Here is a 23,561-nt window from a genome sequence, read left to right as displayed (position 1 = left end):
GTGAGAATAGAGGATTATTATCATTGACTGGCAATATACCACCATGTCAGGTCATATCCTCAATGCAGAATCACACATGCACTTCTGATGGAGGTTACTGGATGACATTTAGAAAATATTCCTTGTTTCTGCACCCAAAGCCATTCAACTAATTTGACTCCAAACAGGGAATGCAGGAACAGCAACTCAGGCCTCCTGCAGTGCCATAATGATGCCACCCGTAGGGTGCAGGAACAGCAACTCATATTCCGCTTGGGAACCCTGCAGCCCAATGGTATCACCATTGGGATTTCACCAGCTTCAAAATCTCCCCCTCCCCCCACTGCATCCCAAAACCAGCCCAGCTTGTCCCCGCCTGCCTAACCTGTCCTTCCTCTCACCTATCCCCTCCTCCCACTCCAAGCCACACCTCCATTTCCTCCCTACTAACCTCATCCTGCCCCTTGACCTGTTCGTCCTCCCCGGACTGACCTATCCCCTCCCTACCTCCCCACCTACACTCTCCTCGCCACCTATCTTCTCCTCCACCCATCTTCGGTGCGCCTCCCCATCTCTCCCTACTTATTTCAGAATCATCCTCCCACCCCCTTTTTCTGATGAAGGGTCTAGGCCTGAAAGTCAGCTTTTGTGCTCCTAAGATGCTGCTTGGCCTGCTGTGTTCATCCAGCTCCACACTTTGTTATCTCGGATTCTCCAGCATCTGCAGTTCCCATTATCTCTGAGGGAATGCAATCTTACATCTTAATTGTCAGCTTCTTCATTCTCTAACCAGCTGAACCATGGAGGAGTCTCCAGTATTCCTGGCTTTGATTTTTCTTTTTCTTCTGATTTGTACAGGTTTAAAAGTAGAGGTGACTCACTGCGGACAAATGAAGAGGAAATATCGAGTATGCAATGTCACCCGACGGCCAGCCAGTCACCAGACGTTAGTATATACTTACTGTGATGCAGTGAAATTAGTGTTTCATTCTGCGCTTAACTGTCAAAAGCAGACAAGCTAGTTGAGCTTTGAAACAGATTTTAGTGGCGCATATATTTATTTCTGGCCTCTAGTCTAGTGGTGCTCATTGTTCTGAAGTGTAATGTACTCATTGATGGAAAGTAGATCTTCCTTTGTTTTCATACAGCAAAAATGAAAATCTATAAAGATCCAAAGAACAATCTAAAAATCTCACAACAAGTGAGTACAGCTATACTCCATACATCCCATTTCTGTTTATGAACAATCTAAGGCCTATTAAAATTTGTGAAAGTTCCCTTAAAATTTTGGAATTATAATTGTAATAACAGCACCTTGTATTTATGCAAAGCATATACCATGGACATGGTTTTGAGACACTTCATTTACTGGATACTCAGCAATACTTCAGTAAGAGGTGACTGAAACCTTGTCAAAATGTTAAGTAGAGAAATTGAGAAGTTTGTAGAGTGCATGGGTCCAGCGTAGGGAAGGTGAGATACAAAAAAAAGTAATAACAGGAGATTTAAATTGGAATGTAGGAATCAGACTTTGTGGAGTAGGCTGAGATTGTTGAGGTAATTGTAAATGAAAATATTGAAACCATTAGCACAACTTGGACTACACAGAAGCATACTGTTCAGGCAGTGTTCCTGCTACAAGTGAACCTCTCCTCACTAGACTTCTAGTCCTGTCAGCTTGTCCTTCTACTCAATCCCTCATTTACTTAACTAGCTTTATTTAAATGTATCTACTCCATTCAGAATTTTGCGTTTTTATCAATCACTGAGCAAAGGTATTTCGCTGAATTTGCTTTTGGATTTTTAGTGATTTCGCTTGTAAAAAAACATATTGACAAGACTGAGACACCTATTCATTTTCAAGGAGTGTAACATAGTATCTTTAAATTAGGGAATTGGGAGCCAGTAGAGGTCGCCAAGGCCAGCAACAATGGAGAGCACAGCCTAGCACAGGATAAGATGGCAGCAGGCTGCTGGGAGATAATGTAGTTTGGAAGATTATAGACCAGCAAGGAGAGTACTGGAGAAGATAAGCCTGGAGAAATTGATTGGAGACTTAGAGTGCATTGGGGATTTTATGGGAGCAGAGCAGAAGCAAGCATTATTATAGAGATTAAAATAAATAAGTCTTGGGTTATGAATAGGGCATGTTATATTAAATTCATTTCAGGATCCAGCAGGGTCCTCATTGAATGCTGTCAAGGTCTGCCTGATGGAGAAGAAAACTGTGAGCTAAGGTGTAAAGTTTTTGGTGGGACTGAAACACATTGGCCCTCAGCCTTGCTGATACATGAGATGAAGCAGAGGGCAGGGGGCTCAGTATTTGTGAACGTCTGGTAATCAAAATATGGTTATTTTTCTCCTAGATTCCCCTTGCAACTGGAAAGTGGACAGACCGTGGAGTGCACAGTAGCACAATATTTCAAACAGAAATACAACCTTCAGCTGAAGTACCCACATCTACCCTGTTTACAGGTGGGACAGGAACAGAAGCACACCTACCTGCCACTTGAGGTGAGATGTAACTGGGGTGTAGCTGAAGAGAGAGCCTCTCCTATAGGAATGAGCAACAAGAGGTTAGGAAATTTTTGTTAAGGCTGAAAATATGAGCCTCCAAAGCAGGAGAGCGATTTTATTTTAAATGGCAGCAACTGGTTGAAACTTACAAAGAGCAGTACTGGGAATGGGGTTGGAGAGTGAATTGGGGGAGATGAACAGGCACTATTGTAGACCAGAGATAATGGGAACTGCAGATGCTGGAGAATCCGAGATAACAAAGTGTGAAGCTGGATGAACACAGCAGGCCAAGCAGCATCTCAAGAGCTCCTGAGATGCTGCTTGGCCTGCTGTGTTCATTCAGCTTCACACTTTGTTCTGTTGTAGACCAGGTCAGGTTTGGCAACAGAACCTCACATTTATAATATAAAATATTTAATGGCAGTATATTTTCATATCTGAAGTGTTTTGCCTAAAATGAGAGAGGCTGTTGATGCAGCACAGAACACACTTCAGTTGTGTAGAAGTAGAGGCTATGATGCTGAAGGATAATGGAAAGTGCAGTAGCATCATCTAGTGGCAGGCAGCTTGCACTTATCATATGATGAGCAAAAGTTAATATTTCTGCTAAAATGTTTATACTTTAATAAAAACTGCCAGAAAGATTGTGGCTGTTAGTTTATTGTCATGTTGCTGAAGCCTGTGGAATACCTGTGTGTACGACATAGCTGATTTTAAAAATACAAATAAAGCTTCTCCCTAACAGTAAAATTCCTTGCTCTGCTTTACTGTTTTGCAGTGTTACACCCTCTTTTTTTGTCAGTTGTCAAAATACTTGTTTCATGGTTTCATTCTAATAGAAAATGAGAATCAATAAAAGTAGCCAATTGTAGTTACAAATATGACTTGCCTAGGACTGAGATGCCTTCGTCATTTTCATAGGTATGTAACATTGTACCTGGCCAACGATGCATCAAGAAACTTACGGACAATCAAACGTCAACAATGATTAAAGCAACAGCACGATCAGCACCAGACAGGCAGGAAGAGATCAGTAGACTGGTGAGCAGTGGAAAGCCATATACACAATTAGTTTCTGATGCACAGTTCATATGGGTCATGTATTTAATTCACATTTCAGTGTCACTTGCGTGGCCACTTTGTTTGTTTCACAGGAAAATAGTCCATAGTTTTCATTATCCATTTTGCAGTTTAGTTGTTGACAGTGAGAAGTTATTTGACTTCATATAATCAGAATTTACAATAAGGTCCACCTGCTGCAGAGGTGTGTAATAATATATCTGGAAAGGTTGATTAGAAAATATTTAGAATTTATGACATAGTAGGAGACCATTCAACCCATCGTACTGCTCGTGCTGTTAAACTGAAGCTAATTGTTCACTCTCATGTCTCTGTTTCCTTTATTTTTTGATCAGACAAAAGTTTTCATTTGAAATATGTTGCATTCTCACCTCTTTTATAATTTGTGGTTACTTATTCCACATTCCACTAATTGTCTCCATGAATATATTTCTTACTATTCAAATCTCCTCCTAACAACAATTTTGGATCTATTACCTTTGTTCCATTGGATACAGCTTCTCATTGTTTACCTTTATAAGCATAATTTTGAAAATCTATTCAATCTCATTAACCTTCTGCACCTCAGTGAAGAATTGAATTCCTTTTGAAAAGCTGTAACCTAATATCGTATGTATACATCGCCTTGACTCATCTGCTGGTGCTTTGTCCTGAGCCATTTTCTTGGCAGTTTTTCAGTGGTGCAGCTGTAACCTATGATAGGATAACTCAAAACAGCCATCTTCATCCCCCTTCTATGGTTATAATTGTGCATACAAATATTTCATGAGCATATTATGACTGCAGAAAATGTCCAGCACAAACAGTTACACTTCTTTCACGTCATCATTGCCAAGTGCTCAGGCTCCTTGTACCTAACACATTGATCTAAAGATCTTTCACTTCATTTTCAAATCCTTGCAGACCACATTGTACCTAAAAATAACCTTCACATGTTCATCATCACGTAAACCTTTGTTACCCCTGCACCAAACCATTTCTGAACATTGATGGTCTCTGCCTTACAATAGATACCTGCTCTTTTAACAATTTACACCCCTGTTTCTGAAACTCTTTCATTCTCTGTTTCTTTGTTCTGTATCATGATACTTTTCTTAGTTTTCAAACCTTGCTCTTTGGCTTGGAATATGCATGCTGCTGAGCAACACTCTGAAAATATGTTAACAATTCCCATACTCCCAACAATGATACCAAACGTTTCCTATATTCATGTTTTTCATTACACAAAGTGACTGTCAGTTTGACACCAAGTTATGGGTGAGTTGTAACCATCTCCAGCTCAACATTAACAAAATGAAAACAGAAGTTGCTGGAAAAGCTCAGCAGGTCTGGCAACATCTCTGAAGAGAAATCAGAGTTATCATTTCAGGCCTGCAAAGAACAAAACCTCATTTTCCGTTTCAGGACCCCACAGCCCTCCGGGCTCAATATCAAGTTCAATCATTTTACGGCCTGATCTCTCGCATGTTCTAGCTCCTGACCCCACACACCAGGCCTTGTTATCACAGTCTGCCATTACACACCACCTATGGTCAGCCACTAACTTTTTCCATTAACAGCTGTTCACTCTCACAGCCAGATTGTTATCTAGTCCTTTCTGTCCAACTGTTCTCTCTCTTTGGACTCTACCCCACCGATTGTTTACTCCTTACCCCATCCCACCACCCTGTCTTCTGCATATAAACTGACATGTTCCTAGCTATCATCAGTTCTGAGGAAGATTCATCTGACCCGAAACATTGACTCTGATTTCTCTTCGCAGATACTGAGACCTTCTGAGCTTCTCCAGAAACTTCTGTTTTTATTTCTGATTTATAGCATCTGCAGTTCTTTCAGTTTTTAGTTAGCATAGCCAAAACTGTTCTTTTCAGTTTTCATCACAACCATAGCCCCAGGCCCATCTCCCTTGCACACTGCTTATACATTTAAAATTGAACTCGCTGGTGCTCAGTTTGTGTCCTGCTTGATCCGAAACTAAACATCCACCTTATATCTGGTCTATCAATGAGACTGCTTTCATTTCTCAATACTGCCCATTTTTATTCCTGCCTCACTTGTGAATCTGCTCTGTTGCCACTTCTGGGCTGCATTAATTTTATTGATTGTTTTCCTGGCTTCCCAAAGTACCAGTCAAGAGATTATCTGCAGCTCTGCATACTGCATCCAGTTGGCTCACTCTTCACTCTTGCCTTTGCCATTCTCACTCGATCTGCAGTTCCCATTGTGTTAATATTTCCTAACCTACCTCTACTAGCCCAAATTAACACACTGTACATTGATACACCATTTTCTTTCACTTCTTCATTGGTGAAAGAACCTTTAGTTGTCATGCCTTAGCGTTCTGAAACTCCCTTGCCACAATTCTTTCCATTTTAAAAAGTCTCCGTAGAAGTCCAATGATGCATTTAGTCGATTTCATTAATCCAGCTTCAAAGTCTTGCTGTATCCAGTTCGTTTTTCATACAGTGACTTTCGGTAGAGAAAATAAGGAAAAAATATGTATGTCAAACTTAAAAATCTGCAAGAGTTGTAGCCATGGGATTCTATGATAATTGACATTTTATGTGCAGATGAAGAATGCCAGCTACAACCTTGATCCCTACATTCAGGAATTTGGGATAAAGGTGAAAGATGACATGACTGAAGTCACAGGCCGGGTTTTGCCAGCTCCGATTTTACAGTACGGTGGCCGGGTAAGTAACAACTGTTCCAAGATATTCACATAAACGAAGACATCATGCAAAATTTGGAAAGCAGCGCAATAAAATAGTGTGACTAAGTTCTAACATTAAAGATTGATTGTGATCACTGTCAGTGTAGCCGAGAGGATTCAGGTAGACTTTATATCCGTGAATGCACTCTATGCTGGATCCTACTGAAAAGTATTTTCTATCCAAGTTCAAGCCTCACCTTACTTAAAACATATATCAAAAATAACTGGGCTTGTTCTTTCTACCTGCATGGAAATCTTAAAAACTATGCAAGAGATTAGTGGAGGGATGGCACATGCCTTAACTTTGCCTAAAATGGAACTGAGAAATGCAGAACGAGAAAGTAGTCAAAAGCTGATTTTAGTTTGGGCTAAATGTTACAGACAATCTTGGAAAAAAAAAACTCAAATCTTCGGAAGGTTTCAGGCAGTGAAGGGAACATAAGGTATAGTAGCCCTGAGAATGATCCTTGTCCAAAATACCTCATCTGTTTGCTTTCAGGCTAGAAGAAAGAAGTCAACTAATGTTCTTCGCCTTGATAATATCCAGTGACCCCCTGCAAAAAAGAGAATGTGTCTGTGGGTATTATTGAGGGTAGGGTTAGGATCGTGTTCTAGATGCTGTATAAACCTCTAAGCACAGAGAGAGCTGAAAACACTTCTCAGACCAGACATAATCTGTAAAGGTAACGAGTTCATAGTCCCAGAGGACCATTGGACTGCTCTCTCATTAGAAAGGGACACTGATGTGAATTTAATCTGAGAGCCATCATGCTACAGGTCAGGTTGTGAAAGTAGGATTGATTTTCATGGCAACCTCAATCATACAGGAATTAAACCTGCACTGTTGGCATTACTGTGCATTGCAAACCAGCCAACTGAGTGTAGAACGAGGCCATTCAGCCCATCATGTCTGTATATCTAACCTTAATGTTTAAACTAAGTTCATCAACTTGAAACATTGACTGTTACTCTTTCTATTGATGTGTTACATTACTAGCTGATTGATTCCAATAGTTTCCATGGCTTTTTTCACATTTTCATAATTTGCCATGTTTTATTATAATGAAAAATAACTACCTGATTAAGAGATAGTAAGAACTGCTGATGCTGGAATCTGAGATAACAGTGTGGAGCTGGAGGAACACAGCAGGCCAGGCAGCATCAGAGGAGCAGGAAAACTGACATTTCAGGTCAGGACCTTCCTTAGGAGTTGGGGTGGGGGGTAGGGTGAGTGTAGAAGGGAGCTCTGAAATAAACAGAGGAGAGGTGGGGCTGGGGAATGCAGGTGGGATCGTGATAGGTGAATGCAGGTAGGCAGTGTTGGGGATTGGTCAGTGAGGTGGGAGGAGTGTATAGGTGGGAGAGACAATGAACAGGTAAAGGAGGCAGGGTTGGTCTTGGAATGAGGCCAGTTTTGAAACTAGTAAAGTCCACATTGAGACCATTGGGTTGCAGGCTCCTAAGGCGGAATATGAAGTGCCGCTCTTCCATTTTTCTGGTGGCGTTGTTGTGATACTGGAGGAGACCCAGGATGGACATGCCATCCAGGGAATGGGAGTAGGAGTTGAAGTGGTTTGCGACTGGAAGATGTGTTGTTTGTTGCGAACAGAGCACAGGTGCTCTCCAAAGCGGTCTCCGAGCCTCCACTTGGTCAGACCGAATTAGAGGAGGCCACATCGGGAACAGTGGATGCAGTAGACTACGTTAGCAGATGTGCAGGTGAACATCTATCTGATGTGGAAGGCTTTTTTGGGTCCTTGGCTGGAGGTGAGGGGGGAGGTGTAGGAGTAGGCGTAGCACTTCCTCCGGTTGTATTAAGATAGCCATCATAAATGGACAGAGATAGAATTAAGTGTTTGTTCAGAGATGTCCTTAGTGCTCCCAATATCACTTACACTTTAGAGAATTCTTTGATTATTTTCCTGATTTATCTTCAGACAGTATATTTCAGTACTCACCTCTAGATAGGTGAGAGTTATCTTAATAATCCCATCCATCACTCTGTGTCCCAAATTATGAAAATTTAAATTTAGATTGGTTTTAGAAAGGCGTTCTGGAGAATGCAACTCTTTTCTTTAAATATATTTGAGTTAAACTGGCCCTTCATTAGCTAAAAAGTGAATTTGGACATTTTGGTTTTGTTTTTGCATCTTATTATAGCCTGTGTTCCGCATTAATTCAAGTAGTTTTCTTTCTTTGATCCTTGGTGCAATTATGCTACTCTGTCTTCTTGCACCCTGTGCCCTAATAATATATAGCTTCACTTGTGGCAGTCTGCAGTTTTTTATCACCCCATCTTGGCCCATGCCTTCCTCCTTTTAGAAACAATCAGTTATTGGTTTTCTCCATCCTAGCATCTCTTTTCCTTCTTCCTTTTACCTTTCCCCAACTTGGTGACCATTGTGTTCAATCCACCCTTACTGAGACTTTTTTCCTGCATGTGAAGTGTGTTGTATAAACAGATGTAACTGAGACTCTTGCTGCACATACACAGGAATTGCCTTCAAAAGACTTTTTTAAACATTCTTTGGTTCTGCATGGATCTTGTCATCCTCAGTATGTCAATAAGGATGATATTTGCCAACCTTGGTGATTTGTCTTTCGTCAGATGATTCATTTGGCCAATTCTAAAGCCAAAGGTCTTTGTACAGAGAAAAGAGTTGCTGTGAGAAAAGAGGGTTCTCAAACCAGGGTTCTGTTCCGTCTGACTGTCTGTGCTTTTCCAGCTCTGTATTTATTGACTCTAGCTTCCAGCACGTGTAGCCGTTGCTGTCTCCAGGGTTCTGTTCTCCTGCTTTTGCTGGTTTTCCACAGTGGAGGTTGTGTACTCGGCTTTGTAGCTACCTGCAATTTTATGACCATGCGGCACAACTTGCAGCAAGATTCTTCCATGTACCAATGTCAATTTGCCTCATTTTGTAGTGAGTCCTTTAGAATTTCCTTAAAACATTTTTTAATGTTTCAAAACTTTCTCCATAAGATTTAGTGCCAGTCTCAAGTTGCAAATAGAGAATTCTTTCGAAAGTTAGTTAATTGGATATGGTGTCTAGACTACAAGAGTTGATCACACGATTACGTCTATAATGATGGAGGAATTAAGTCTAATACAAACCCCACAATTTGGGATGTTAGCCAGCATTGTGATTTGTGGTATCAGTCTCTCTTAAAAACTGCTAGTATCAATTGACCCCATTGATACTAGACCATCTTAGGAAAAACATATACAAACAATTTAATCTTTCTGCAAATGCATTTCCTACTTATGTTAATTGTACTGGCTGGTGTTCTCAATTGTAAGGCTGAAGGAGACCTGATGGAGCCAAAAGCACAGTAGGGGAGAATTGCTTATAAGATCTAAGCATACAGGGGGAAGGCAGCAGTAACTTAAGATAGACAATATAGGCGTGTAGACTGCCAGTCTCTGGCTGAGATTGCCATGCATTTGAATCCCCTGAATGTTCAAGCTGTATTTCACAGACATAATGTTAAGTGGATGATTAAATCTTACCATGATATCATGATTCATTTTGGGCATAGCGAGTGAGAAATCTGTTCCGGCTAGTTCACTCTGCTATTAACATATATATCCAATGTCAGTCCAATTTTCTGCTGATCATTTCTCACTACTCTGTGACTGTAAAAGACAATGCATAGATGGTGTCATTCAGAAAATTCAACCACTAAAGTAAGTTTGTACTATCAAGTAAAATGCGTCCAAGCAATTAGATGTGTTTGGGGTAACATAGAACATCTTGGAGGATCAAACGCAGCATGTTAGGGTGAAGCGACATTAAGCCACCACCAGAGAAAGTTGGTTTTGGAAGCCATAGGGCACAGTTGGTATCTGGCCAGGGTGCAAGCTGTCAGGAGAGAAATTTGAATGTGGGAGAGTGGTACCTGAAATGCTGTCTACTGAAGAAGTCAATTTAGTAATCAATTCAATGTGTATTGTCGATAATTAGCTGCCTCCATTCTCTCTCATACCTGTTAAACCAGTCTGTGGACTCCTATAGAATAGCAAAGAGACTTGAAACAGCTTGCAGATGCCTATAAACATTACAATAGTCTCACAGAATGGTGCCATCCATCAAAATGTAGTTGCGACCTTGCATTTAAAATAAAAATCCACAGAGTCGTCTTAAAATGTCTTTTTCTTTTGTGTTTCATAGAACCGAGCAATTGCTACTCCAAATCAGGGAGTGTGGGATATGCGTGGCAAACAGTTCTACAATGGGATCGAGATCAAAGTCTGGGCCATCGCCTGCTTTGCACCACAGAAGCAGTGCAGGGAGGAGGTGCTGAAGTATGGAGGTTTTCTTTAAGTGTAAACAAAGAAAAAACTTGCAGTTATTACAATTTCTTGAACATCCTATGGACATGCCAAGCACAACCTAGATATTTGGAATTTAATCGTCATTGTTTTTAAGCAGGCCATTATTTATGTAATTGTTATCAGTCCATGTGTTTTTGGTGGTGATCGTTGAAAAATGCACGTGGCCATGGAATTGACAGATGTTTTCTGCTCATGAATAGTGATGTGTTATCTTTTAAATCCAGCTGACAACCAAAAGACAACCCCTCCAGCAATGTAATATGTTAGTGTAGAACCATGCAGCACAGGAGGTGGCCATTCAGGTTATCATGTTTGTGTTGGGTTGGTTGAAGAGCTGTCCAGGGAATTCCATTTCCCTGTTCTTTCCTCCTGACCCTGTATTTGTTTCTGCTCATGTATTCATCCAGTTTTGTGGAATGTTGCCAATGAACTTGCTTCCATCACCCTTTCAATAAGTAAATTCCAGATCACTAGAACTCACTGTGTAGACAAAACTTGCCTCCTGTCACCTGTGGTGTTTTTGCCAATCACCTTCAGTCCACATCCTCTGTTTGCTAACCCTTCTGCAACTGTAGTTGGAGAAGCTGGAGTAGCTTCTCTAAGTTTACTTTTATCAAAATCATCTGTATGTTTGGACACCTCTATAAAATCTTGTAACTTTCTGCACTCGGAGGAGAATAACTGCAGCTTCTCCAATATTTCTGCAGTGTTGAACAACCTCATTCCTACCATTCTGGTAGATGTCTTCAGCTTTCCAATACCATGATATCCATTCTGAAGTATTTCTAGGCCCGAAATGTAAGCTCTCCTGCTCCTATGATGCCGCTTGGCCTGCTGTGTTCATCCAGCTCTACACCTTGTTATCTCAGATTCTCCAGCATCTGCAGTTCCTACTATCTCTAAAGTATTTGACAAATCTGTTAGAATCTTCACAGAATGTGACAAAGTGAACGATGGTGAAAAGCAGAAATACATTTGGATGATCAAAGACCATTCAATTAGGTACCGCACAACAAGTTTACACACAAAATTAGGATTCCTAAAATTTGGGGTGTAATATGTTAACATAAAATATACATTAGCCAGTGGGCAGAAAGCAATAATTTTGAAAAAGAAGAAAATATTTTTGGATTGTTGGGCTGTAATAAGCGCTGTATTGGAAGGTTACATAATGAGGTCCCAGTTGTTTATGATCTATATTCATCTCTTATATAGAGTCAAAGAGCTGTATAGCATGGAAACAGACCTTTTGTTCCAACTGGTCCATGCTGACCAAATATCCTAAATTAATCTAGTCCCATTTGCCAGCATTTGGCCCATATCCCTGCAAACTTTTCCGGTTCATGTACACATCCAGATGGCTTTTAAATGTTGGCATTTCACCAGCCCCCACTTCTGCCCATGGCAGTTCATTCCATTCACGTGCCACCCTCTGCGTGAAGAAATTGCCCCTTCAGTCCCTTTTAAATCTTTCCCCTCTCACCTTAAATCTACACCCTCTAGTTTTGGACTTTGCTATTCTGGGGAAAAGACCTTGTCTATTCACCCTACCTAGCCCATCATGATTTTATAAACTTGCAAAAGGTTCACCCTTCAGCTGCTGATGCTCCAGAGAAAATAGTCCCAGCCTATTCAGCCTCTCCCTATAGTTCAAACCCTCCAAACCTAGCAACGTCCTTGTAAGTCTTTTCTCCACACTTTCAAGTTTCACAACACCCTTCCTGCAGCAGAGAGACCAGAACTGAACGCAGTATTCCCAAAGTGGCCTAACCAATATCCTGTACAGACACAACATGATCTCTCAACTCCTGTACTCAATGTACTGACCAATAAAGATTGGGAGATTGAGTGTAACATGTCCAGGTGGATGATGATACAATGTTACAAAGGTTAGTAAACAATGAAGAGCATGTAAAGAATCTATAGAAAGATGTGGACAGGGTGGCTAAACAGGAGATAAGAATAGCAGATGGAATAGTGTGGTGGTTGAAATTAGCCATTTTGGTCAAAAATTTTAAATGGAGAGGTTGGAAAATATTTAGGACAGGTGATGGTCAAGTGGTATTATGGTTAGACTATTGATCTAGATACCCAGGTAATGTCCTGGGGACCTGGGTTCAAATCCTGCCATGGCAAATGGTAGAATTTGAACTTAGTAAATTAAGAATATAATAATGACTGTGAAATTACTGTTGATTCTTGGAAAAACTCAGCTGGTTCACTCATGTCTTTTAGGAAAGGAAACTGCTGTTCGTAACTGTCTGGCCTACACGACTCCACATTAATCTAGCTAACTCTGAACTGCCCTCTGGACAATTAGAGATGAGCAATAGATGCTGGCTTGGCCAGCAATACCTATGTCCTGTGAGTGAACACTTTTCTAAAAAAAAAAGGTCTTGGGGGATCTGGTTATTCTTGTACACAAATACTAGCATGTTAGCATAAAGATACCACAAACAATTAGGAAACCAGATGGTATGTTAGCTTTTTTGCAAAGAGTACGGTTGTAAGATTTTTTAAAAATTGTTATACTTATACAGGTTGTTGGTGAGGCCACATTCTAGTATACCGTGGTGTCTCCATCCTAGCAATGATGTGCTTAGAGTCATGGAGTTGAACAGCATGGAAACTGACCCTTTGGTCCAACTTGTGCATACCAACCAGATATCCTAAATCAATCTAGTCCCATTTGCCGCATTTGCCAGATGTCCCTTTTCACCCTTCCTCTTCATTCACCCATTCAGATGACTTTTAAATGTCGTAAATATACCAGCTTCCACCACGTCCTCTGGCAAATCTCTCTAACCCCTGCCCTCACCCTAACCCTGGGGGCAGGGGTTAGAGAGATTTGCCAGAATATGTTGCCCTTTAGGTCCCTTTTAAATCTTTCCCTTCTCACTTTAAACCTAAGCTGGATAGTTGTGAATTCCCCGACCCTAGGGAAAATGATCTTGGCTATTCACCCTATTCATGCCCCTCATGAGTGAGCACAATAAAAATTCACTGGACTAGATTCCTAGAACAACAGAATTTTTTTATTCATTCATGGGATATGGGTGTCATTGGGTAGGCCAACATTATTGCCCATCCCTAAATCCCTACAGTGTAGTTAAGCATCAGTTTGTGATTCTGGGGTTCCATGTAGGCTAGACCAGGTGAGGACAGCAGATTTCTTTCTCTAAAGGACACTAATAAACCACATGGATTTTTACAACAATCAACAGTAGTTACACCGTCACCACGAGACTAGCTTTTAATTCTAGAATATTTTTCTTACAAATTCAAATGCACATGCCCAGAACATTAGAACAGTTCTAAATAAAAGAGTTATACTAGATTTGATCATTAACTCAGTTTCTATCTCCACAGATGCTGCTGGACACATAGTTTCTCCAGCATTGTGTATTTGTCCACACGAAATTTACATAGGGTTCTGGATTACTGGTTTAGTGACAATACCTACTACTGAACTGTTTGCCTTTAAGGAGTGATTGAATGGGATAGGCCTGTTTCCCTTTAGATTTGAAGGAAGGTGCTTAACAGAGTAGGTGTCGAGAAAATGTTTCTGTTGAGTGAGGAAGCTAGTGTATGAGGTCATAAATTCTGAAAAAGAAGTTGGCCATTTAAGATTGAGGAAATATTTTTTTCAGAGTTGTGAATTGTAGAATTCTCTACCTCAGAGTTGTCAATATAGCTCATTCAGTATATTGCAAAACTGGGTTCATGACTTTTTGGGTATTAAGAGATAATGTGGGAAGGTGGTGTTGAGATAGAAAATTATTCTTGATTTTGTTTAATAAAGCGGGCTACAGGGACCAAATTACCTAGTTCTCTACTTGTTGTGAGCTTTACAAGTGCATGATCCTTCTTTTGCTGCCTCATTTCAACCTTTATATCTTCAGTCTAGGGGTTTATAGTTTGATGCCCTTCCTTTCTCCCTAGTGACAATGTGTTTGTTCTGTGACTAAACCATCTCCCTTTGTAGTAAAGACAGGAACTGCTGAAAATATTCAATATGTCAAGTGGCATCTGTGAAGAAAGAAGCAGAATGAATGTTTCAGCCTGAAGCCATTTCATCAGACTTGAGACAGTTAGTTGTGATAGGGGATGGTGTAAAGAAGAATAAAAAGCATGTTCTCTTATTACAGTGTAGAGTTCAGGAGACATGAGGGCTTCAGCAGTATGTGAGCTAAGGTGATGATGGAGTTGGGCCATATTGCTGAATTTTACCTTTTACTCAATATTTTAACTCCAGTGTGTATAATTTCCTACCTGTCAGCTGGTTCTGAGCAAGTACAAAATGTGCTGGAATTCGATAAAATCACAATAAATTACAGCAACTCATTTGAAACTAGGCAAAGGATATTTCTAGCCCTTGCTGTTCCAAGATCTTACAGGGAAAATAGAGAAAATGTAACCTCTCCTGGAAAAACTAAGTAATTTGACAGTAGGACGCCAATCAGCCTAAACAGGCACAGAGTCATACACGCAGTAATAGAGATACACGGTAAGATGTAAGAAATTAAAGACACAAAATGGTACTATTAGAATAGCAACTCACATCAGCATCATTTGCCGCAAAAAGACAGCTGCTGAATGCTGGTATTTGAGAAACACATTTGATACGTACAAATGGGTGGATATTTTACTCAAATCTTGAGTGTATGTCCCCGCCACAAAGGAAAATGTCTTTTTTGGATAATTTTTGTTTCATGACAGCTGAATTTGGTGAACTGTATTTTTGTTAAAAAGGGGGAAAGTGTAATTTGCTGAGATTAGGGAAGGAGAATCTTTCATGTGTCTGTCTGACTTCCCAGCTTGCCAGGCAGATCGCCTGAAAAGATTAAATTCAGAAATCACAACAGTCCCAAATGCCCATAGAGCTCAATATTTGAAAGTTTTTTTGTCTTTCAAACATACAGGAGTTTTACTGACCAGCTGCGAAAAATATCTAAGGATGCAGGAATGCCTATCCAGGGTCAACCATGTTTCTGTAAATATGCACAAGGCGCTGACAGTGTGGAACCGATGTTCAGGCATCTGAAGAACACCTATTCAGGACTCCAGCTTGTAATTGTTATTTTACCTGGGAAAACACCTGTCTATGGTAAGAGTTGTAGAAGATTCATTTGACTCTGAATCAATTGCTTCTGAAATACAGTGGCACCAACCGGCAGCAAACTCTTAGTATTTGGCTCTCCTTTTCCTAATGAACTTGCATGAAGTAACTGATCATCTGTTCTTATCAATTATGTCCATGATTCTGATTCTGAAAATGCATTCAGTCAATTATATTGTAGGGTGGCATGGTGGCTTCATGGTTAGCACTGCTGCCTCACAGCGCCAGTGAATAGGTTTTGATTCCACCCTCGGACGACTGCCTGTGTGGAATTTGCACATTCTCTCCATGTCTTCATGGGTTTCCGCTGGGTGCTCCAATTTTCTCCCACAATCCAAGGATGTGCAGGTTAGGTGGATTGGCCGTGCTAAATTGGCCAGCGGGTTCAGAGAGGGCTTAATTAAGTATAGAACGCTGGAGAAACTCAGTGTGTCCAGCAGCATCAGTGGATATAGGAACCGAGTTAATGATCAAATCGAGTATAAATTTTTTTTAGAACTGCTCTAATGTTCTGGGGATGTGCAAGCTAGGTCAGGTAGCAATGGAAAATGCAGGAATAGGTAAGGGTGGAAGGGTCTGGGTAGGTTACTATTCGGAGGGGTGATATGGACTCAATGGGTCAAATGGCCTGCTTCAACACTGTAGGGTTTTCTATGGATTCTATATTGAGTGTGCGATGAGCTTAAGTAATTAATAGATGAGCCCTACAGTCCAGGGAGATCTAGAGTTCAACTTTGCTAAATTAACTAATCTCAGCAGCGGAAACAAAAGCGACAGCACGATGGAATAGGAAAAGGTAATTTCCCATTTCTAATTATGATTCAGTAATACCTGTAGAAAAGAAATTGTTGACTAACTGAAGACATAGAACATAGAACATTACAGCACAGTACAGGCCCTTCGGCCTTCGATGTTGTGCCAACCTGTCATACCAACCTGAAGCCCATAAATTCTGATTCACCCTTGTGGTCAGATAATTTGGCAGCACTCTGATATTAAAAATGTCAGTTTGGGAAAAAAAATTGAAACTTGCATTGATATGGCACTTGCCATGAACCTAACCCACCGCCACTCCCCCCTGCCCCAGGATGTCTTTAAAACACTTTATAGCCAACACATTATTTCTAAGTGTTGTCAGTGAGCTCCTACAAACAGAGATATGATATGACCAGATAATCTAATTTGAAAGGTAAATATTGGCCAGGGCATGGGACAAAACCCTGATTTTCTTAAAAATAGTGCCATGGATTATTTAACATTGGCCTGAGAGGGCAGATGAGTTCTCAGTTTTAGCATCTCATCTGAAAGATGGCATCTCCAAAAGTAGAGTAAGCCCTGAGTACTGCACTGGAGTGTCAGCTTTGAATTTTGTGCTTGTGTCCTGGATTGAGACATAAACCTACAATGTTATACCTTCAAGATGAGTCAGCTGTCAACTGACCTATGTAAGTCATTTGGCAAAGATTTGAGGCTTAGGAGTGGATGAAATGGGATATAATCAGCACAGTATTTCCTCTTCTCTGTTACGCTGCATTCTTTTTCTTGAAAATTGCTGAAGTTATTTATTGATAGACAACTGAATGTGAATAGTAAATATGGATGGGGGCCTATGTATCACCTTTGCTTGAGAATCTTAACACTGGAGATGAGAATTGCATTAATAAGACCATTAGACATAGGAGTGGAAGTAAGGCCATTCAGCCCATCAAGTCCACTCCGCCATTTAAATCATGGCTGATGGGCATTTCAACTCCACTTCCCTGCACTTTCCCCGTAGCCCGGGGACAAATTTTCCTTAATTGAAAATTGTACTCCCTTAACAAGTAATTTGCATACAGCTTATTAACAATGATTTTTTTTTTAATGAAGAGATTTTCACCAATATGGTTGAAGGTTTTAACCCTTATTTGGGACAATGATTAACTTCAACAACGAATCAAATTGTCCCATCAGTGAAGCATTTGGATTGCTGCAATCCAGTGACAACTGAGATATTTTAGGCCGTCAGGCTTGATAGTTCAGCCAGTTTATCTAATAAGGTCTTTACTATTATGTGTGGATTGAAATGTTTGTTCTCAAAAGTCTTGGAACTTTAATTTTAATAAAAGTACTGCTAGACAGATTTCTCTTTTTAACTTAAAGTATTCAAAATAAGCACATTTGAATTTCAAGTACTAATTTTTGATTTTGTTTTCCCAATTTAGCTGAGGTGAAGCGAGTAGGTGATACTCTCCTTGGGATGGCAACACAATGTGTTCAGGTGAAAAATGTGGTGAGGACGTCTCCTCAGACTTTGTCTAACCTCTGCCTAAAAATCAATGTGAAATTGGGTGGAATCAACAACATACTAGTACCTCATCAACGGTAAGCTTCATGTTTTAGAAGTACAAATAAGGATTAGACTGGGGTGGTATGAGATATCTTGTGCATTTAGCACCATTTTTACACCATAAATGCTGTAAATTATTGAGGAACTTTGCAAGGTCCTACCTCTGATACAGCAGGCAACTGAGCAAAACGTCACTGGAACTCAGGGATTCTTTTTTAATCCGGTGATACTATGGATGAAAATTGAGCAATATATGTGCAGTTTACCAGTAAATCTCAAGCTATGTCCAAAGTTCAATGTCATAGCACGGGTCTTTGGAAAAATGCACTTCTTGTTATTGCAAGCTTCCTAAAGATGCCGTGTGCATTATCATCAGAATTTTCTTTCTTTCAAGGGGTAGGGGCATAGCTGGTAAGTTGAAAATTAATTGCCTATCTCTTGGTATCATTTGAGAAGCTGATGGTAAGCAGTTTTTGTAAATACAACCATAAGGCGCTCTCGTCGATTTGAGAGGATAGTTGAGAGTCCATTGTTATTCTCTGCATTTGGAGCAGGTATATCAGATTAGGCAGACTCCAGGTTTGCTTCTCTAAAGGCCCCTAGTGAACCAGATGGGTTTAATATGACAATATGATAGTTTTATGCTCACCATGATTGTTACTAGCTTTTTATTCCATGTTTATTTTAATCTAAATTCCCCAGCTGTTAAACTAGGATTTGAATTGATATGTTTGGATTGTTAGATCACCCTTCTGGATTACTAATCCAGTAAGGTAACCAGAAGGCTTCTGCTGTCCTCAAAGTGATGAAAAATCAGTGGCATATAAAGTATATGTAAGATTGCACCAATTTTTTTATAAGAAAAGTTGTTTCTCTTCCCCACAAAAATGCACAGTTTGATACGAAGACAAATAGACATTGCCAGCTAGGCTGTAATCTTTGCGTATTGATGGCACAGCAACTGACCTTTGGAAATGCACAAAAAGCAGATTTTATTTCACTGTTAAGAGAACAGACGTGCATGCATTTATCTGTCTGCTAGGAAGCAAGGCACAAGTCTCAATGCTTTTCCATGTTCCAGATGTAAGTTGCATGGAATTGCCTTTCATGGGATTCTTTTCAGAAAGAGAAGGAAATTAATTCAACATTTTCTACATATAAATAACTTTAAGTGAAAATTATGGTTGTGGAGATAGCTAGAATCCATATAATTTTGAGCATTTGGTTTATCAGAATTATCTTTGAAAGGCTTCCTTCAAGGAGTTAAAATTGAATGGGAAGCATGCTTGTATACAATATGTCAGCTTTAGCATAAAGCCAACTTGCTATCAAATAATTTATTTGTCCATACGAAATAATTTTGTGCAATTTAATTGGGTAGAACAATTTTGCAATAGAAACAAAAGCAGCAAGGTGGTCTTTTCAATTTGACAGTCGTTCCTGAAGGACCCAAGGGAGTTGAAAGTAAATACGTTTTGGAATTAAGCACATTGATTTTGTTTTCAATCAACTCTTTTTCAATTAATGAGAATATCATTCTAATGTGACATAGAGCTGCCTATGCTTTGTAAAGGCTTGTCTACAATTAAAACATTCCTCAAATCTGAAGGTAAAAATACAGCAGTTGTACCCTTTTAAATACTATACTGTAGAGGAATTTAATCGCCTACTTGATATTCAGGTACAAGTTCAAAGCCACAAGAACATAAAAGCAGAATGAAACCATCCAGCTGTTTGAGTTTACTCCACTATTTAATCATGGCTGATGTATTTCTCAACCTCATATTCTTACCTTTTCATCATAACTCTTGAACCCCTTATTGATCAAGAACTTCTCTATCGCTGTCTTAAATATATTGAATGACTAGGCTTCCATAGCCTTTTGTGACAATGAGCTCTGTAGATTAACTCATCCCCTGAAGAGATTCCACCTAATCTGGTTCTAAAGGGTCATCTTTTCTCTCTGAGGCTGTTCCCTTGGGTCCTACTCTCTCCTATTGGTGGAAACAACTTTTCCACATCTACTGTATCCAGGCCTGTATTCTGTAAGGTTTAGTAAGATTCCAATCCTATGTCCCCATCCTTCCGCTCCTCATATGACAAGACTTTCATCCTCGGGATCATTCCAAGTGTGGTCTATTCATATTCAGTAGTACATCTTTGCTGTTGTATTCTAGCCCTCTTGAAATAAATTCTAACATTGTATTTGCCTTCCTAACTGCCAACTGAAAGTGCACATTAACCTTAAAAGAATCCTGAAGTAGGACTCCCAACTCCCTTTGCACTTTAGCTTTCTGAAGCCTTTCCTATTGAGAAAATAGTCTATGCCTGTAATCTTGCTACCAAAGTGCATAACCTTACACTTTCACACATTGTATTCTAACTGCCATTTCTTTGCTCACTCTGCTAACCTGTCCAAGTCCTTCTGCATTCTCCCTGCTTCCTCAACAGTACCCCCACTCTACCTCTCTTTGTGTCATGTGCAAATTTATCAAAATTGCCCTCAGTTCCTTCATCCAGTACTGTTTTCAAAGTATGTATGAAATCGTGAAAGAAGATTCCTCTACATTCATAATAAAACAACTTGATTCAAAAATCTATTTTACTTTTAGAATGAAACTTACTAGAGTGAAATAATTTTAAAGCAAAAAGGTACCAGGATGAAATCATTTTCGTTTATTGTTGGTTACATTTTTTTATTCATTTGTGGGATGTGGACGTTGCTGGCTGGTCAACATTTGTCACCTGTCCCTGGTTGCCCTTGAGAACATGGTGGTGAGCTGTCGTCTTGAACCACAGCAGTCCACCCCTTATGAGTTGACCCAGAATAGCCTTTGGGAGGGAATTCTAGGATTTTGACCCTATTACGGTTAAACTGTGATATATTTTCAAGTCAGGATGCTGAATGGCTTGGAGGGGAACTTGAAGTTGCTGGTATTCCCATACGTCTACTGCTCCTGTACTTCTAGATGTAAGTGGTCGTGGGTTTGGAAGGTGCTGTCTATGGGTCTTTGGTGAATTTCTGCAGTACATCTTGTACATAGTACACACTGATGCTACTGAGTGTCGGTGGTGGAGTGAGTGGATGCTTGTGAATGTGGTGCTAATCAAGGGAGCTGCTTTATTCTGGATGGCATCAAGCTTCTTCACTGTAGTTGATGCTGCACTCGTCCAGACGAATTGGGAGTATTCCATCACACTTCTGCCTTATAAATGGTGGACAGGATTTGTGTAGTTGGATGTGAGTTATTTGCTGCATTGTTCCTAGTTTCTGACCTACTCTTGTAGCCACTGTGGTTCATGTGGTGAGTCCAGTTGAGTTTCTGGTCAATTTTAATCCCCAGAACGTTGAAAGTGGGGGATTCAATCATGGTAACACTGCCAACAGACAGTGGTTAAATTGTCTATCGGTAATGGTCATAGCCCGGCATTTGTGGGGCACGAATGTTACTTGCCGCTTGTCAGCACAAGCCTGGCTATTGTCCAGATCTTGTTGCATTTGAACGTGGACAGCTTCAGTGTCTGAACAGTTGCGAATGGTGCTGAACATTGTGCAATCATTGGCGAACATTCCTACTTCTGACATTATGATGGATGAAGCAGCTGAAGATGTTTGGGCCTAGGACACTACCCTAAGGAACTCCTGCAGAGATGCCCTGGAGCTGAGATGACTGACCTCCAACAAGCACAACCATCTTTCTATGTGTCAGGTATGATTCCAGCCATTGGAGAGTTCACTCCCTGATAGCCATTGATTCCACTTTAGCTAGGGCTCTGTGATGCCATGCTAAGTCACCTACAGCCTTGATGTCAAGGGCTATAACTATCGGTTCACCTCTGGAATTCAGCTCCTGTGTCGATGTTTGAACCAAAGCTGTAATGAGGTCAGGAGCTGAATGGCCCTGGCAGAATCCAAACTGGGCATTGTTGAACAGGTGCTGGTGACACCTTCCATCACTTTACTGATGATCGAGAGTAGATTGATGGGGCAGTAATTGGCCAGGTTGGAATCATCCTGCTTTTTATGTACAGACATACATGGGCAATTTTCTACATTGTCAGGTAGATACCAGTGTTGTAACTGTACGGGAGCAGCAAGTTCTGGAGCACAAGTATTCAGTACTATTGTCGGAATATTGTCAGAGCCCGTAGCATTTGCAGTAACCAATGTCTCCACCTGTTTCTTGATATCATGTGGAATGAATTGAATTGGCTGAAGACTGGTATCTGTAATGCTAGGGACCACTAGAGGACTCCAAGATGGATCATCCACTTGGCACCTCTGCTGAAGATTGCTGCGAGAGCTTCAGCTTTATCTTTTACACTGATGTGCTGGGCTCCTCCATCATTGAGGATAGAGCCTTCTCCAGTGAGTTGTTTAATTATCCACCACTATTCACAACTGGATGTGGCAGGACTGCAGAGCTTAGATCTGATCTGTTGGTTGCAGGATCACTTCGCTCCATCTTATCACCATGCTGCTTATATTGTTTGGCATGCAATTAGTCCTGTTTGGTGGCTTCACTGGGTTGGCGCATCATCTTCAGGTATGCCTGCTGCTGCTCCTGGTACACATTCCTGCACTGTCCATTGAACCACGTTGATCCCATGGCTCGATGGTAATAGTTGAGTGGTGGATATGCTGGACGATGAGGTTACCAGTTGTGCTGGAGTACAGTTTTGCTGCTGTTGATGCCCAGTGTTGAGCTGCTATGTCTGTTTGAAGTCTGTCCCATTTAGCACAAAGATAGTGCCCACAACACTATGGAGGTCGTTTTCTTTGTGAAGGTGGGACTTCCTCGCTACAAGCTCTGTGCGGTGGTCACACTTAACAATACTGTCATGGATAGATGCATCTGCAGCTGGCAAAATTGGTAAGGATGAAGTCAAAGATGTTATTCCCTCGTGTTGGTTCCCTCACACCTGCCGCAGACCCAGTCCTGCAGCAATGTCCTTTAGGACCTGTCCAGCTCAATCAGTAGTATTGCTGCCAAGCCACCCTTGGTAGCAGACATTGAAATCCCCCCACCCAGAGTACATCCTCAGTGCTTCCTGTAAATGTTTGTTCAACATGGAGGAGTACTGATTCATCAGCTGAGGGAGGATGGTACGTAGTAATAAGCAGAAGGTTTCTTTGCCCATGTTTAACCTGAAGCCATGGGACTTCATGTAATCTAAAGTCAGTGTTGAGGACTCACAGGGCAACTGCCTCTCGAATGTATACCACTGCCAGTGAGACAGCACATATCCAGGGATGGTGTGGGTGGTGTCTGGGACGTAGTCATACTTATGGAATCATACCTTCCAGACAAAGGCAGGCTGTTGCTTGACTAGTCTGTGAGACACCTCTCCCAATTTTGGCACTTGCCCCCGAATGGAATAATGAGGACCCTGCAGGGTTGATAGGGCTGCTTCTGCTGCTGAAGTCAATGCCAGAAGATCAGTCTGGTTTCCTTTGAGACTTTGTAGCAATTGGTAAGAACTGAATGGC

General features: G+C 40.7%; 1 protein-coding gene across 2 annotated transcripts in view; it reads left to right on the top strand.

Moving 5' to 3' along the window:
- Positions 1-23,561, top strand: part of LOC125464959 (protein argonaute-1) — a 118,381-nt gene that overhangs the window by 52,209 nt on the left and 42,611 nt on the right. For both annotated transcript variants that reach the window (XM_059654290.1, XM_059654289.1), the window contains exons 7-13: positions 838-925; positions 2,346-2,493; positions 3,418-3,537; positions 6,147-6,269; positions 10,459-10,592; positions 15,545-15,729; positions 17,946-18,105. In XM_059654290.1, coding sequence (XP_059510273.1) covers positions 838-925; positions 2,346-2,493; positions 3,418-3,537; positions 6,147-6,269; positions 10,459-10,592; positions 15,545-15,729; positions 17,946-18,105 — 958 coding nt within the window. The remainder of the gene's footprint in view (positions 1-837; positions 926-2,345; positions 2,494-3,417; positions 3,538-6,146; positions 6,270-10,458; positions 10,593-15,544; positions 15,730-17,945; positions 18,106-23,561) is intronic.

Source organism: Stegostoma tigrinum, chromosome 24 (genome assembly GCF_030684315.1).
Source record: "Stegostoma tigrinum isolate sSteTig4 chromosome 24, sSteTig4.hap1, whole genome shotgun sequence".
Classification (NCBI taxonomy): Eukaryota; Metazoa; Chordata; class Chondrichthyes; order Orectolobiformes; family Stegostomatidae; genus Stegostoma; species Stegostoma tigrinum.
The sequence above is the reverse complement of the archived record's forward strand: the minus strand, read 5'-3'. Positions and strand labels throughout refer to the sequence as shown.